The sequence below is a fragment of the Tauraco erythrolophus genome, chromosome 8, assembly GCF_009769465.1.
Source record: "Tauraco erythrolophus isolate bTauEry1 chromosome 8, bTauEry1.pri, whole genome shotgun sequence".
NCBI classification, from domain to species: Eukaryota; Metazoa; Chordata; class Aves; order Musophagiformes; family Musophagidae; genus Tauraco; species Tauraco erythrolophus.
Window position 1 is genome coordinate 32,650,722 of NC_141472.1, and position 17,916 is coordinate 32,668,637.

Genomic DNA, 17,916 nt, shown 5'->3' on the forward strand with positions numbered 1-17,916 from the left:
TCAATTTTCTAAAAAGAGCATCTCTATCACCCCACAAGGCCAATGCCCTACCAACGGAGTGTGTGTGTGTGCTGAAATTAACTTGATCTCCTTGGTCCCTTGCCTCCTGTGCTGTTTTGTGCAGTCCTCTGTTGCTTCTCATTTCTGTTACCTCTGCTTCTGAAGTAACCTGTTCTCCCTTAACTTTTTAACCACTTAGTATCAAACAAAATTAATGAAAAATAAGTTTAAAAATATACTACAACTTTCAGTTACTGGAGGACATAGACTCAAGTTAGCAATGCATTAACTTGAGTCACAGGATACCAGACCACTCGAGAGCTCTTCTCCACTAATTGGTTTCAGCTTTTGCCTCTTCTTCATCATTTACCCAGTGTCAAAATTATATACAAACCAGTAAGAACAGATGCACAAATTAGTAACAATTGTTGAGGGATATAAAAATAGTATAAGACAAGAGAAGTTAATCTATCCCTATCCAAAAAGGTGTCTGTTTTACAGCTTCTGTAAGAGGGCTTTAAATAGTTTTGCGAAGTTCAGTGTGTTACAGAACAAAAAGTTTAACTGATTTTTGCTTTTCAGTCATTATAGTCTAAGGAGGAAGCAAAAAGGTAGGATGATATTAACAAGAACCTCTTCAAACATTATATAAACTCAATGTTCTTAAAAGCACTTTGCATGTTAACTACATGATGAAGTAGTTCGTTAACTGAAATTTAACCAAGTCTTTACAAGAGGAAAGCAAGTCTGTACAATCAGGTGTCCTGGTTTCATCTGGGGCCTGAACCATGACATCAAGTCTTTACAAAAGTAAAGTTTTGGTCAGAGAAGACTCAATTTTCTTGTCAAGGTTACACCAAAAGAGAGAAGACTGGGGCTGGATTAATTTAATAAACACAATCAGACATATTTTTTTACTAGAAGTTCGATACATTTGTTTTTACTACCAGGCCAATCAGCAGTCAGACTTACATTTTTTAAAAATTTAATACATTTTTAGTACTATTGAAGAAAAAAGAGAATCCAAATAACCTTGATGAGTTAAAATACTGCTCTGTAAAATTCTGCAGGCACCTTCATTATTCTCTTCAAATTACTATTCATAGTATTTCATCATTAAAACATCTAACACTCTTCAATCCGTCACCCTGTGAACTTCACAGACCCTTGTGTAAACTCAGAATAGCAGGGTGTGAATTATACATCACAGGCCCTTCCTAATTGCTGATGGCTTGTTAGTGGCTGCAGAGCTGCAGTCACCTGGCACGCTGCACTTTTGGGATGTTATCTTTATTACAACATAGGTGTTTAAGTAACACATCCAGTGGGGTGCCTTGCAGCCAGTTATTTATCTGTTTTGTTCTTCGGAGGATACAAGGTTCTCTCATGCCCCTGAAAACACCAGGAGTTCCCAGTAGGGACCAAGATCACAATATATTCCCAGTTCAAAAAGAAAGATCTGCAGACAGTCAGATGAATACTGAAACAAGTTAGCACGTATTTGTTCTTCTTAAAGGGTGTTGTGCACATGCACAAAGAGGCAGATTTGATAAAATATATAAACCTGCTCTATTCTTTGGCTTAAAAGTTTTCAAGGCTGAACCATTGACACGCCTGTATTGAAAAGAGAGAGTGATCCTGGTTGAAACACTGCCTTTAATATCAATGGCCAGACTTATTGCACAGCTTTGATGTCAAGTTCAGGTATCACAATGGCTGCAAAATAAGCAAATTCCTTTAGCTTGAACATCTTTCTCCAAGAGACACTAACTTTTCCTCTCAAAAAGAACAAATTGGCTAGGAAGAGTTAAGCAATTAGTGGTAGTAAGAGCAGAGTAGTTCACCTTCACCCATAGTTGAAACCTATTTCTACTTCCTAAAAATTATTGCTAACTTAAAAAAAAAATAATTAAATTTTCTGGAAAATTAAAAAGTCAAGATTCACTCCAGGCAGACATAGATGAAGTTCCCAGGAGCTGGCTCTTGACAGGGAAACAGAAGAGTTCCCATGTAGTTAAAATTCACTGCTGTCATTTGGGGAGAGGTGTGGGAAGCCTGATCGTTCCCCTCCTACTCACTTTTCTCAGCCTACAGCCTCAACTAGAAGTTATGGCAATTAAATGCAGGGGGCCCCTGAATCCACATGAAACCCACACAATTTCCGCCTGCCTGCCTGCAAAAATAACCTTCTACTGCTTATGGGCATATGCCTTGAACAAGGAAAAGAAGGTAGAGGTCTTGCTAAGACTTGATGCTGAGCAACAACCAGCTGACCTAGGAACACATTCTGGGAGGAGACTGAAGCTCATGGACTGGTAGGGAGAGCAGTACCAGGAAGCAAGACGTGAATAAAACCTGCTCTTGGGCTTCCTCCTGCTTAATGCTCGTCTTTCTCATCTTCAAACAGAAACCATCAATTTTCATTCTGCCATCCTCCAAAAAGAGGAGAAGACAAGGAGAGAGATTGATTATGTAACAAATATAAAGAATATAGTAAAAATATAGAAAGAGTTACTGCTCCTGCCCTTTCCTGGCCATGAGGCTTTCTACAGAAAATAAAACTAAATAAATTATGGCTGAGATGAGAAATTTGGGGAATCTTTGAAAATATCCATGTCAGAAGTTTATACACACCATCTTGTAGTTTTATTTATTAAAGATGGTAAAATTAAACTGGTTTCCACTTAGCTTCAATAATCTCTCATGAAAAAGTACGAAAACAGAATTGGGATTAGCTCCTGAACAAAGCCAGCCCATTGGCGTAACTACTTCCAAAGACAACCCACTGTGTCACCCGTGCTCGGTTAGGTTATGCCTTGTTGTAAACCTATTTAGCTTTTCAAAAAGCACTGTTAGCAAGCCAGAAAAAACACCCTCAAGCCTATACTCACCAACAAGAATACACCACTAAGCAGCACATTGCTTTGGCAAGCGATGGCACTAACACGTCCTGCTACAGCTATATCCTGGGAACCTCCTACTAGCTACAATCCGAGCTCGGCTTTGTACTACTGGTTACATTGTTAAGTTCTTCAACACCGAGAAACATTAAGACTAGATGTCCTGTGTGTGAGGACACTGGGAGGGAGGAAAAAGATGTCCGCTTAGTTGAAATGTCACCAATTTCATAGCGCACAATTACATAGCACCTCGCAATCTAAGAATTTAACACACTTCATAAGCAGCTAATTAAGCATCACAATGCCTATAAGGCAAAGAGGTTAAGTCAACACGGCTGCTCTGAATATCCTGACACTCAGCCAAAGTGCAATTATTTGGTCGTTTCTAAGGGGAAAATTTTTGGTGTTAGAACGTAACAAAACCAGAAAGCTAGTTAAAAATGTTTTTTGTTTACCAAGCTGAAAGCAAACAGACTGTTTCATTTCTGCAAATGGTTTAGTTCAAGTTGTCAAGTTCAGAGTTTAAAAAACTCTGAGATCAGGTTAATGTTGTTGATTACGACTCATAGAATTATGTGAAGGGGAGAAGAGAGGAAACTGACACTTTCCCACTTGGATGCCAGCCCTAAAGTAAGCTTCTTGAAACAGTTCATCAAAGGAATTTCAATGACAAAGCCAACCTTTATCCCTTCACAGAGGACTTCAAACCTCCTTTTATAGCACAGAGATTACTATATTTGGCCAAACCTAGATAACACGAAAGTCATTATCACTGCAGCAAGATGCTATAAATAGCAATAGCAATGTAAAACATTTAAAATTCTGCCTAGGAAGCACATTAGATAAACAATATTATCTATGCGTATTTTAGGGTTTGTCTTTCAGACATAATCTCATTCATGATAACGTGAACCAATTTAGTTACATAATGCACCTTGTTGTTTACCCAAAATTACTTGCATAGTCTTGGGAACTCCTTTCCTGATTGCACTTGACAATAGACTTTATATTTAACACGCACATATGTGGGAAGGGTCAAATCAGCTCTAAGGTTCTGGATTTGTCAAAGTTAATTCTCATTCAATAAATCAGGATGGGAAACAATTCAGTTCTCTCTTAAATGGTTCTGTTCATTTGCATCAAAAAAGAGCGTATTAACCCCAAACCCCTTCATCTTAGTTTCATCATCATCTTAAATTCTTCAGAAGAATATAATCCTGAGACAAATTTTGTTGCCAAAAAAAGACAGGAAATTTTATTTTCATTGTGGATAAATTAGTCTCTGAACTTTACTTTCCATAACAATAAGCAGGAGATTATGAACTCATTCACAGGAAGTCCTGATAAGGCTCTAAAAAGATTTGCTTTTACCCATTCAGGTCAGAAGGACCACTGTATTTTGCATAAAAACATCATCTTTCCCGAACAGAGAGATAATCCACTCTCTATGAGAAATGTAACACAATAAGCAGTATCAAGGCAGAGTTGCTCCTTATTGGAGGATGATGGCTGCGTTCTACAGATCTACTACCGGCACTTGAGGAAGATGTCTTTTCTACATTGGTTTTAAATAGTTTCTTGTTTTGTTTTTAAAAAAGAAACATGTGACCTTTTTAAAAAGAAAAAAAGAAGCGTGTAACCTAGTATCTAAAACCAAACATATCACAGCAGAATTGGTCATTTAAAGACTCCTAATTTTAAAACAGAAAAAAAAAACCAACACAGTAACTTCACATAATTTTAGAATAACATTTTCTGCTGGTAGAGTGGTTTGGGTTTGGTTTTTAATTAAAATTAGAAGTGGTCCCAAAAGCCTGGACCCAATCATCCCTGAAAATTGAAATATTTAATCTTGTCTGGAACAGAATTTAGTAAACCACTTCTCCCACACAAAATGTCAAACCAGGCTAAGTGCACGAGGCTGCGCTCCTGTGCCTCCCAAGTTCAAAGGGCCAACGTTAAACCCGGATGGATGGAAACCTCCAGTATCAGTAAGACTCATTATTTCCTCACTGACTGTGGAATCAGTGAGCAACCTCACTCTGAAGATCCAGTAAAAATGAGGATCTCAAGATCCAAGCATTATGATGGCAATGAAACTTTTAAATCAATTGCTAATTAAAATTCCCATCTGTTATACTTTACTTTATAATCTTTTTAACTAATCTGGGAGAGCGGGAAAAGAGAATCACTGGATACAGCTGATGGAGGAGGGAAACCCGCACCTCTGTGCAGACACGCAGACCTTCCCACTTGTGCGAACTGCGGAGGAAATGCTCCAGCTCATAAATCATCAACAGGAAGCCAGATTCAATGGCTGGGCACAGCACCCTTGCAACGACCTCACATGCTTCTCAATTGCCTTGACACAATAACATTTAGCTCATAGAAACTTAGATCTTATGACATTTTTGAATAGTGACAAAACCAAAACAAAATTGCTTGGAGCGTTCTCATCTCAAAAGCCTCCCCTTGAGCATTTCCCCATGAAAATTAAAGAGCACACTTGCTTTCATTAAGCCAGTTCATTAATCCACATCATTGAGATGCTACCTCCCCACACCAGTGTGTTTCTGTGTGCACATAAACGCTTCAAAAATCATCCTCAGTCATTCCCACTAGAGATGGCTGCAGTGCACTCAGGCAAGAGCAAAGGCTCCATGCTGAACTCCTAGTGTGAAATGAGTCATTTGTTCCAAACCATGTTTCCTTTTTTCAATATTCGTACTTAGTTATTCATTTCCCTAAAGTACATGAAGATGAGATGTTCCTAAGTTACCTTCTATTTGCTCTCAGTGCATAGACTGTTTTATTTGTATCTCTTATCTCCCTTTTCCAGCCTTTTCCATGATCTCAGTGAGCTTTGATTTAGGACCTTGTAGGCACAGGCGACAAAGTCCATACTTTGAGGATGATACCATTTAAGTTGTTTCCCCTTGCAAGATCTTTTGAGATCTCAGCCTCCCTTTACACTGGAGACAGTCAGCACCTGCAAGGGCTTGATTCTTAAATTTTCATTACTGTGAGGAACAAAGTTAAAATCACTTTTAGGCTGCAGAAGAGAATCTATTACAGAAATGTTCATATTATTCAATAAACACGTAAGATGTGAAAATTAAATGTTTGAAAGCTTCCTGTCAGCTACCCATCAGGACAGCCCAAGGAACTGATTGGTGCATATACTCATTTATGTACACATTTTACCTTTCATGCTGCCTCACAGCCATAATTTCAAATCATAGCAAACTGTTTTCTCTTTCTATACTCTGGGTCATGTATAATTTTTTGTTGTATTTTTTGAGATCTCCATATGTCCATACCAGCCATTATCTTTGGGCTACTTCTTCCCATCATGATAATTCCATCAGCTTCCTCTCTCCCTTTAAAATTGTTCATTTGTAAATTTAGTTTATTATTATTATTTAATTTTTGTTTATTTACTGATATAGTTAAAATTTCAAATCAATATCACCTTGAAGAGATAATCACCTTTACTAAGATTTGACTGCACTGAACAACTTTCAAACCTGCAAATAATGACATATGGAAATTGATGTGAAAGACTATAATACCATACTGACTACTCTCATGTTATATCTAACAAATTGCATTCAGTTTGAATGTCAAGCTGACCTTCGAGTACTGGAAAAAAGTAATTTCTCTATTAAGAAAATTCACAAACAGCATCCATCACAATAAATTTACACATCTTCTCGAACAAGGTCAATGCCATTAAGGAAAAAATGAATGTAAAGACACAAAATAATCTAATCTACTGTAGCACGTACTCTGCTGAGGGCACTCTGGACGGCCTCTTCCCTTCATCTTCATCACCATGTATATATTCTTTATTTTACATCACTGAACCGTTATAGTCTTTGATATCTGAAAATGTTTTTGTCTTCAATGTTGCTAGTGGATCTTTATCTGTTTACTGAGTCACGCCAAAAACATGAAGGGCGAAACAGAAGTCCATCCAAGTCAGCACAAATACTTGCCCTGATTTCTGTGAGTTTTATATCAGCCTCTACATTCAACAGTGAGCAACCTCCTCCCCATTTTCTGCTTGTACATTACCTCTCTCCTCTCCCCTTAATGATAAGGAAATGTCTTCAAATGCTTCAGAATTTCATGTGAATTTCACCACATCATCCATTGGAGATTATGCAGGGTGCAATATATTAGAGATGGAAGAAATCCACTTTTATTTGTTAAGCACCAAGTATCAGAAAATATAATTCACCAACATACTTAAAGCTATATCAGAGAGGGCTATGCAAGCAGTTTACAAGAAAAACTCTTGTTGGAAGGGGAGATGGAGAGGGGAAGAAGGGAGCTCTCTGTCCCCAGTTTCTGTGTCTCAGTAGAAGTATTTATAGACTAACAGAGCTGTTGCACATTTCCAGGACCTGGCTTAGAGACATAAGTGATCTGCAAAGCGGTCAGGTACAACAGCAGAGGTGAAACGCCTCAAGATTAAGTTAAGTTTAACTTTGTAACTGCAGTCCGTAAAGATACCAAGCAACTAAAGTACTAACTTATTGCCTCTTCTCTAGGAAGTGGACAGCGGGAATCTGGTGATGTTCAGAAGCTCATGGGGCTAGACTACCCCAGCAACACGGACTGGGTTTGATTTTGCATGACTTGTCAGAAATTGGATATCCATTTCTTCTGCTCATCCAGGTAGACCAAGGAGCAACACATTGCTGGGTGACTGAACAGGTGCCAATGGCTGTCAGCAACAGATCTCCTGCTTGTAATTCCAAACTGGCAGAGACCACTCCAAGTGATCTCAACCTCTGCTGGGCTCTAAACCCCACCTTATGGGAAAGCATTGCCAATCTTTAACTTGCATCCCATCATGCCTTATCAGAAGGGTGCTTGTAACTGTCAAAAAGTAACTAAACCCAAATATACCACCTTCTCAAAACCACCGAGATTCACTCCGGGAAAAGAAGGGGGAAAAAAAATAATCTAAGGAAAGAGATCAGTTAAAGTTGCTTCTCAGAGGAAGATGTTGCAGGAATGTGGCAATTCTCCTCCTGTCCTATAAACAAACTTTCAAAAGTCAACTGGTGACACTTTAGAGTTTTTACACTTATTTTGGGTTACATGTCGCTGTTATCTTCGTCCCTGGGTGTTAAGTGCCAAGCACTGGGAGGGTTCCTCCAACCCAGCAGCTGGGAGACGAGCTGCTGTTCTTACCTGACATTGTCATGTTTCTGGATGTAGATCTTATGAAACATCATATCTTCCTGTTTGGCATTAATGTCAGCTTTCATCTCCATGGCAACATGTCGAGGAAGTACAGAGAGCAGGAGACGCTCCTGTGGAGTCAGACAGATGAACCAATTAAAACACCTGCTGCCCAGTTAACAAACACACTTTGCTCCTTACTGGGGAGAAATGAGTCATCAGTTTGGTGAGAGATGAGTACAACCAAGTGAAATGGTCTCCATAAACCCAGCAGCTAATCCCCCAACAAGTCATATGTAATTCTGTCCCAGCCCCACAATAAGAATCCAATTATTTTAGAAGAAAAATTACAATTTTTCATCTCAGCTGCACTGGGCTTGTGACTCATGGTTGCCAATTCTTGCAAATGAAAGAGCCATGCAACCCAAAGTGCCCGTGCACCATTCTTGGAAGAACTCCAATAAATGATCCTGTCTGACCTCCCACAGAGCCTCTCCACACCACCATGAAGTCCTCCTTCATATAACACCAGAGGACTGATGCCCCAACACCCTTGGGCACCATTTAAAATTCCTTCCTTTCCTATCTAATCATCTAAGCACATTCCCCCAACAGGCACAAACCTGTTCTTAGCAGCTAAAAGTCAATAAGAATGCCCCGATAAAACTAGCGTGAAAAGCTACTGGCCCAACTGTACACTGCAATATTGTACATCTACACTTAACACCGCTATGAGTGCCCACTTGCATTAAGACCTGTAAACCCACCCACTCACCTACAAGAGTGTTTTCAATAACCACCTCTGTCGTCAACAATTCATGGCTCTCCACCCTCACCTGGCACTTTTCTTTACTGGTAATAGCTTTAGTGTGACTTTCATAACATTATTTTGTAAGCTGTTCCGTATATAGTTTTGCATGCTAGACAAAAACTAGATACATGACAGAATGATGACTTTCTGGTAATTTTCCTAAAAATTCACACAAAAGCCTGTGCTTGTTATTATTCTAAATTTGGTGGCAATTTCATGCAGAAGCTACAGAATTTAAATCTGCAGGTAATATGTGCCCCAGGGATGTATTTGTGTATTTCAGGAATCACACCTCAGAAATTCTGCCCACACCTTCATTTTATTCCCACTCACACCCTTTGCAGTTTGAAAGAAGTTTTTGCTATGACTGGAGAAGGTGGGGAGCATCTCCTATGGGATCAGCTCCACTGGGTCCAACCTGCAGGCAGTGCTCTGCAATAGCTGAAGAATCCCAAAAGCTTGTGCCACTCTCGTCTTTATTTTTCATTTCCTGCAGTGAGCAGAGAGAAGGGCCTGCCTTCCTGACGACACAGACACAATGTGATGTAAACGGAGGTCTCTAACCTTATCTAACAGCTCATTAATTCTCAACAACACAGGGAACAGTAGGGCTTAAATGCAGTCCTGACTCAGAGGGGTCAGCAATCCGGTACTAATTACTCACATCGTCAAACCTCTTGCCCATACTACAGTTATAGGCACATTCCTGGTTTCTAATTCCTAGTTTTAACTGAAAGTTCCCCATTTATTTCTTCCTCTAAGGAGAGAGAGGAACTCTGGGGGAATAAAAGGAAGATGAATTCACTGGAAATGTGCTCAGCATGCTCTGAGACATTTTATAGTCTGCAACACTGCCCAGTATTTCCTTTTTTTTCCCCTTCAATGTGTACCTTAAAGAGACTGATTGTTGTCTCCAGTCTCCAAAGAGTAGTAATAACACAGAAGATGATGTGTTGGAGGGATTTCTATCTCCTCTGCTAAAAACTGCAGCAGTCCTGACAAGATACTTGTTTTTTAAAGCACTCTCACCTCCGCTAGTGTATTGCAGGTGCTAATAGCTACATGTCCAAGTTTTTTTTAAAAAAAAGATCATAAATCATGCACACGTCCTCAGGCTTCTGCCAGCTACTAGCGTACTCCCTGAGCGCAAAAGCACAACACATTTTTATGCTTTCCAGAGTAACTGGTATACACGCCGTTGTAATTTGCATATTATAATAGGCATGTGTGAAAGCTGCTATTTTCTGTGTGATTTTACACAACCTCTAAACACTATGGAGCTTAATGGGAAGTTCAGGGGCACTCACAGGTTTGGAACATTCCCTGTAGGTGCATGAGCATGCAGGGATGTTTTTTTTTTACTTGCTTGCAAATCAGGGACACGTTTCAGGGGACTGAGTTTCTCTCACTAGTACTCCAAGAGATTTTTACATACGTTTCTGGGTAACTTTTGCTTGAGAGCCCCCACCTCTACTCTTCCTGACATATAGGCACTTGCTAGATTAAATCACCAATATTTTCAAGACATTCGAGATCTCCAGGAGATGAATTAATGCTGCTCTAAACTATCACCAATTGGGGAATTGACTTATCAAGTGAAACAAATGCATGAGGCACCGCATTCCAATGCATCTAATTAGGAAGTTGAGCCATGTTACAGGGTTGGGCATTATCTTTATTCCTCTTGTTGGAAGCATCACGATCACTGAAAATAACCTCTGAAGCTAACAGGAGGAGGCTGTAACAAGTGCCTTTGTAAAAAGCACAAGTCATGTTAAAAGACCTTGAAAGCAAAGAAATCCCTATGTTTTATTTCAAATGGAGCAGAGAAATTAAAGTTTCCACTAGAGTACAATTTTCATTTTGCTATAATGACTAGAAAGTACTGCAGCTTTTGCTATAAAATCACTTACTATGCACCAGCAAGGCGACTAGGACTGCTGTTTTACAAGCATAACAAGGTAGCAGTCTGACCTGATCAAAAAAGCAAGAGCAAATTCATATATAATTCTCACTTCAAAATAAGATGCAAGTACAGTTCCACTGAATTATACATTAAACAAATGCATCCCGAGGAGCACTAGTCTCTAGAACAGGCACAGATGAAAGAGTACAATACAGATCTACTCTGTTTACATATGCACACAGATATATGTATATGTGGGCACACACACATCCCTACGACAACTCGGTACTACATAAGAATTTTAACTATTTATGCCATACTCTCCCAAGATAACCTCAAAGCACTACAAATATCTAGTGTCTTATGACTATCCATTTGTCCTCAGGTTTAATAACACTTATTTTCCACCACAAGTTAAGTGATGCAGAGATGAAAAAGAGAAGGAGAGAGCGACTTTTCAGAGGCAAAAGACAAGCAATGCTAGAAGTAATACTGCGCAGTCCTGATAACTCAGATTCTAAGCATTTGCTCACTACAGATTGTGGAGAATACTTGTTTTTTCATCCAAGTGTATTTTGTTCCGGGCAAGCAACAGTGATTCCTGTTATGGCTCTGCACTTGATTATCTCAAATAATGAAATCACAAGGAGGCTCTCTTCTGCATTGGACATTCTCGGTTTTTTTATTCACTTTCTTGCTAATTTTGGGTGCTGGTAGATGCTTAATAAAGGAAAGCACACATTACTTTGCCAGAGATAATCTGCCGGCCTCTAATAGAGAACAGCACACAGGAGCACCATCAGATCTCCAGAAACAGACAAGCAACGACAACAGTGTTGGGCTGTGCACTTATCTTTCCCTCCACTCCTGTTCAGAGACTGGTTCTCCCAGATGCAGGCTGAGCTGCCCTTATTTGTGTCTGCTGTCACCTCAAAATTATCTCAATGCATTATGCATAGGGATGTATCTGAACAGAAACTGGAGATCAATGTCAGTGCAGGTTGTGGCAGCAAATAATCTTATTAGGAGTCCCCAGCTGCCAGGACCAACAGTTACTGCTGGAAGTACTGGAGGGTACTTCTAAGTGACTGGCTTTGACCCATGTTTTTCTGGTGTCCTAGCTTTCTTCTGTATGGTATAGTACTTTCCGGGGAGAGGGGAAGAAAAAGGCATAAAGCTAGGGCACTTGTCAGGGCTTTTTTTCATGAACTATTTCTAATGCAGAAGCTCCTAAATCCAGAACAGCAAAAGCATTTGAGCCTTGCTGCTAAGGCAATGTCTCAGCAGGGAGGACAGAGCTGTAATCAATAAGTAAAATGGGGTATTCTCTTGGCTCAATCCTTTCCTCCATTTCAAGTTGTGGAAGGAGAAGCGGCTGCTCGTTTCATCTTTCTGAGACTATATCCATTACAAAGGAAAAAGAAGCCTTGAGCGCGAATCTCGTTTTTGTACGTACACTACCAAAATAAAGCATGTGTACGTTTTATTTCACAGTAAGGGTTAAACAGTAAGTATATCAGCCAGAAGTACCTCATGAAACACTGCCAAAAGACAAATTCATAGATGCAGATGGGCTGAGACACGAGGAAAAATTAAGCTGTGTTGCCACAGAGATGCAAAGACACTCCAGTTGATTCATTCCCCTGACCTCTTCCCCAAATCCGCAACCAAACGCTGAGATATCTCCCAAGGGATGAGTGGAAGTCCCATTTCATGACTCATTTCAAATTGGACTGGACAGACCACTACAAGATGTACTGCAGGGCAGAGATATGTGTTAGCAAGTGAATAGTCAAGCTGCCCCAAAAGGTCTTTTGTATCTAATTCTGAGGACATAAGAGATTCGTTGCAAGAGAATCCAGGAATGAATTATGGGAGCAGATACTTTCAGTACCCTTGATGGCTAGGCTGTATGCTGGCAGCAATAGGCCTTTTTATAGCAAAAAAACATTTAAGTTTGTGATAATTCTTACTTTTTGAACAAATACAATTCACTTGAGACCTATAACTTATACTGAGGTGTGCAAGCAGGTAGGAACCTTTGGGAAAGGCTCTCTTTGGAGGACCCTCTTTGGAGGCATCAACACAATACGTTTTGTGGAACAATTTTTACCTTTCATTTCCGAAACCTGCCTTACAGCTACCTGTTGGCAGTGGCTTTGCTGACAAACACATCATGCTTTGACCTTACAAAGAGGGTAAATTTGAAGCCTGCGTATTGCATCTGCATTCAACGCGTAGGCTGAATGATGGATCCACAGAGCATAGACCACAAGATTTGTTGATGTCTGTGGAGAAGTCCATCAGCGTATTGAGGAAAAAATGCTCTCCTGAGCTCTCTTTAAAACCTTTAAAAATCCTGCCCTCTACCATCAGCCTATTCTTGCATAGATTATAGAAGAAGCAAGAGGCCTGCAAATCGCATCCTACAGGAACAATTTGCATGCTAATTTTGCTTCAGCAATTTCATTTTTTATTTCCCACTGTTGTTCTTACCTGCTGCTGGTTTTCCCTTTGAGAATGCAGCCTGGCTTGTATGCATTCCCTGGTCTCCTGGAAAGCCTGTCTTTGGGACACCTCTGCTGGGTAGTGGGTACACACGCCTACAATATTTGTACAGGAGAAGATGAGAACATTGGAGACCAGCTGCAACAAAAGAAAAAAAAAATACTTGGTTACACTTTGGAAACCAGCCATCAGTAACAAAGCACCAGCCAGAACCCAGCCCCTCCCACAACTCCTTAATCCAAGCCACGCTTAAACCTCAAGCTCTTAATTCCAGTGTATTTTACCTCTCTAGCCTTTAAAATATAAAACTTCCATATATGGCCTCAAATATATGTTCTTAACACTGTGTATTACTTCACTGGTAAAAAACACAATTCCACTGGTAATTCTGTAATCTTGATTTCAGTAATCTGGTATCTTGGAACTACAAAAATCTATCTAAAAATGCATCATTGCTTCATCAGCTAAGATTCAGCTAAGACTCATGCAGACAGATCTGACAGAGGAAATATTTCCATGGTTGTGTACCTACATATTTGGCTTGAAATCATATCAAAGATACATTAAATCATGATTTTGAAATAGTGCTTAAAATACCAAAGGGAAAATGTTGGTGTTCACAAGGTTTAAGACCAACTGAAATACTTTTATTTATCTAGTTTCAACTTAAAATTTTTTGTTACTGGATTAAAAAAAAAAAAAACAAACAAGTTTTTTACATTTTTGCAAACATGACTACAGAAAGAGTTGTTAAGTCTGAAGCCTATTTGAACTGGACAAGCACGGAGGAAAAGCTACATCACTCTTCTGTGTTCATGTTATATTTCGTAAGGAAGCAGTCACATAACTTTTGCTGAAAACTAGTGTTGTAATCTTTTATTTCCCAACTATTTTTTAATAAAACAGGAAAAAAAATCCATGCCCATTGGCGGCATTCTGTTCATGCAAAATGTTCAAAATCACTTCTGATGGTATCAGGTAAACACTTCTCTTGACAGGGGTCAGTCAGAGCATAACTTCCTGAGAGTTGCACAAAACATACTGCATCTCCCTTTAAGGACAGATTTAATTGAAACACTCTCATCTCTTCTAGGGGGAAAGACTGTCAGACCTTCAAGATTCTTAAAAATAGGGATTCTTTGTTCTATTCCCTCATGAGTCCAAATATATCCTTCACCTTTAGTACTTTTTTATTGCAGAATAAAAAAAGTGATTTCCAGACCAGCCCATTCCCTGAAAATACAGGACTAGGCTCTGAAAGGCAGGAGGGGTGCAGGGCACCCCTCAAGCCTTGAGCTCACAGTGGGTGCTCAGGAGTCCCCAAGCCAACTTGGTCACTGTGCAGGAGAGAGCAGCCACTCCTGTGTCAAACATGGACCCACATCCCGAAGAGTCACAACCTCTCTGAGAGACCTCTCTGGGAATATTCTCTTTGACTACATCCACAAGCTAAGGACAGCAACAATTATTTTATTAACTCTGCTTTGAAACAGGATTTAGGCAGAAAAAACTCATCTTTCAGCTTAAAATAAGCAAGACCTTAAGATACAGCCAGCTGAGGGACTTCTCCTCTCTGTGGACGGCTGCCAGTAGATGGCAACACTCCAACTTCCCAAGCTCCTGCATCAAAGTGCTGCATTTTGGGCTATGTCCCCGCAGTGAATTCCCACACCGATGTATCATACTACAGTACAATAACCTGCAGGTTATACACACCCACTGGTGATTATCATCAATGCCAGCTGTATGTATCTGCAGATAACTGGTTTCCAAGGAGGAAACTGTTCTCATTCCCTACAGATTGCTCCCTCCATCCAAAACGTCCACACTTCAGACAAAGATAGGGTTATTGAAAGTACAAGTCATACACGCGAACATGAAATAAGCCCTGATCCTAAACTCATACGTTCCCTTCACAATTATGTTCTCCATTCAGCTCTTTCTAAGGCTGGTTGGACCCTAACAGATCCAAGATCCTCCATATCTCCCCTAATCAGACATCAGACAAATTCTACCCAGATCCTGCCCAGTTACCCTAACCCAGTGCCACATTCAATGGGCATCTGATGGTATTTTTTTGTTCATAATGATAACTTGCAATGATGAAAAATTCCACTACAGTAAAAAACAACACTAGTGCTTATTATAATGAAGAAGCAGCTTCAAAAGAGAGCAGAAGTAGAGCTTTCCTAGGAGTTACTCTGATTCCTGCTCCACGGCTGCACTGATTGCAACTCACAGCCTGTGAACAACACTTCCACAATCTGAATACAGTTATTAAGGGCCCAAAGGGGTTAACACTAAATAGCATCTTTCGCATGGCTGGATTACAGCAAGACTCCCAAATCATCTCTATTGGAGCTATTCAGTTGCAGAACAAGTGGAAAATTTGTCAGGCCATATAAAACAGCATAAGCACGCGTCATATATCTGAAATGAATAAAAATTGAGGGCATAGAAGATTTTAAGGATATGTGCAGTTTTATTTTTTAATCCCCGAGAATCTGAGACTTCATTTCACTTAGCACAAACCCAAAACAAACTCCCCAAAACAGTAACTCAACTCTTGGAACAAGAACCAAATGCATGTGGTTTAGATGGCAGGCAACATATCAGGACTTAACTGAGCAGAAAAGAGGAACACCTCAGACCTGAAAACAAGCTCTTTTTGGGTATATCTCAGTGCCAACAAAAAGTTCCCCCAGTGGGGCCCACCCATGAAGATACCACTGTTGTGATGACGCCTTAAATAGCCAAGCTGTACGGTTCAAGGCATGCGATTCACATTATGTGTGAGATCAACATTGTCAAAGGGGAGTGCAAAAATCATGATCAGACCTGACATTATTGATAACGTTTGTGGAACGCAAAACAATTTAACTTTTCGGCACTCACTGACGTCATTTTACACAAACCCAAGGGACGTCGCAGACTGATTTACAAGACAGACTCAGATGACCGTGCTTCATCAAGTAGGAATAAAAACTATATTGCAATGTAGTTTTTAAGTATTAAGGGACAGACATCTGTATTTATTCTGCTACACAGAAGCTCCTTTAATTCATAGTATGGCATCTTTGCAACACCCTGAAACATAAGGGGAGAAATTACAGTGTCGTGTTGAAAGTATCAAATATCTGCAGAGATTTAAAACTGAAGCTGCTACTATTTGCAGCAACACTTGTTGTGTGAGCAAGAGCATTTTGTTCAATATCTGTTCACAACAATTTTCTTCACAGGTGTTTTAAAATATATTAAAGAAAAAAAAAAGAAAAAAAGCTTTCTAATCTCATTATTTTTTTTTCACAGTTCTCTGTCTTAATAAAATACATTTATATCCTGCTTGCCAAATGGTACTACTTGCTTATCAGCTTCCTTGACATTTTGCTATGGTAACCAGCTTCAGTCCCAGGAGGAAAGAGATGATGCAGATATTAAAAAACTGATTCCCTAAGCTCCATGGCCTGAAAAGTAAAAACATATTATGGCAACTATTTCAGACAATCTGTGCTTGAAGAGCTGTTCAAGGCAATGGGAAAATATAGCTGTCTATTTTGTAGTTGATTTCCTTCCCCTGCCTAGCTAAAGATCTAGAATAAGAAGATTCCTACCCTTCTCATTTTGGAAACGAATAGTTTGGAAAAGACTATTTCACTTGCCTGTAAGTCCTAGATAAGCTATTGAACCTGACTGCAGTATTGCCACATTTGAGTATTTCATAAACTAATACATTTACTCTTACAGCATTTGTGTGTGGCAGAGAAATGTTATTATCCTAATGTTATTAAGGCAGAGTTCTTTAAAGGTAATTTAATACCTAAGGAAAAGCTATGTACTATGAGGGGTTTTCAAAAACCACCACAACTTCTTAGTTCCACTGAAATAATAGATCACTCAGTCTCAGACAACAAAACAGACCAGACAGTTTCCAGTCACTTTGGTTTCATCGCGCAAACGGAGCACTGCAGTGCTTTTGTTGAATCTCTCGCAGGAAGCTGTTTTCAATATTTTTTCCCTTGGTGACTGAAGGAAAAAAAGAGAGAGATTGGAAAGGTTCAGTTCCACGTGTTCTAGGAGTTATGAAAACCTGGTATTACAAAATCAAAAGCTAAGTTTGGCCTGACACTATTGTTACAAAATTGATGTTTTGGGTGTTTCGGGCCAGGCTGAGGAAGAACTCGGACGGCTCAGTGACCAGGGAAGAGCCTCCCGACCACCACAAGCTGAAAAAAGTGCCAGCTTGCATCAATACTGCCACGCTTCCCCCTGCTGTGTTTCTGTTCGATTATTCTTCAAACACCAGATGCTATTCAATATGTAATTAAGACACAACAACATGCTTAAAAGGGATAGTGTCGAGATAAATTTTGTTAGCTCTCTACCTCTGCCAGAGCAAACAAGGCTGGCTACTGGCAAAAGAAGGTGGGTCATATTCCTCGCAATATCATCGCTTATTATAAAAATCACACCTTCTGTTTTTTCACCCAGTTACTCTGCTTTGGTCCACTTCTCTTGCAGAGCCTCGGGGTTATTTCAGTTCTGAGATCACAGCACTAGGCTATTCCCTGTTAGTTTCCAACATCACTAAGCAGTAT

The 17,916-nt window shown here is 39.7% G+C and overlaps 1 protein-coding gene across 1 annotated transcript in view; it reads right to left on the reverse strand.

Annotated features, from left to right (window-relative positions):
- Positions 1-17,916, reverse strand: part of ADCY5 (adenylate cyclase 5) — a 228,041-nt gene that overhangs the window by 78,054 nt on the left and 132,071 nt on the right. The window contains exons 2-3 of the mRNA XM_086615250.1: positions 13,310-13,459; positions 8,106-8,227 (exon numbers count right to left, since the gene is read on the reverse strand). Coding sequence (XP_086471376.1) covers positions 8,106-8,227; positions 13,310-13,459 — 272 coding nt within the window. The remainder of the gene's footprint in view (positions 1-8,105; positions 8,228-13,309; positions 13,460-17,916) is intronic.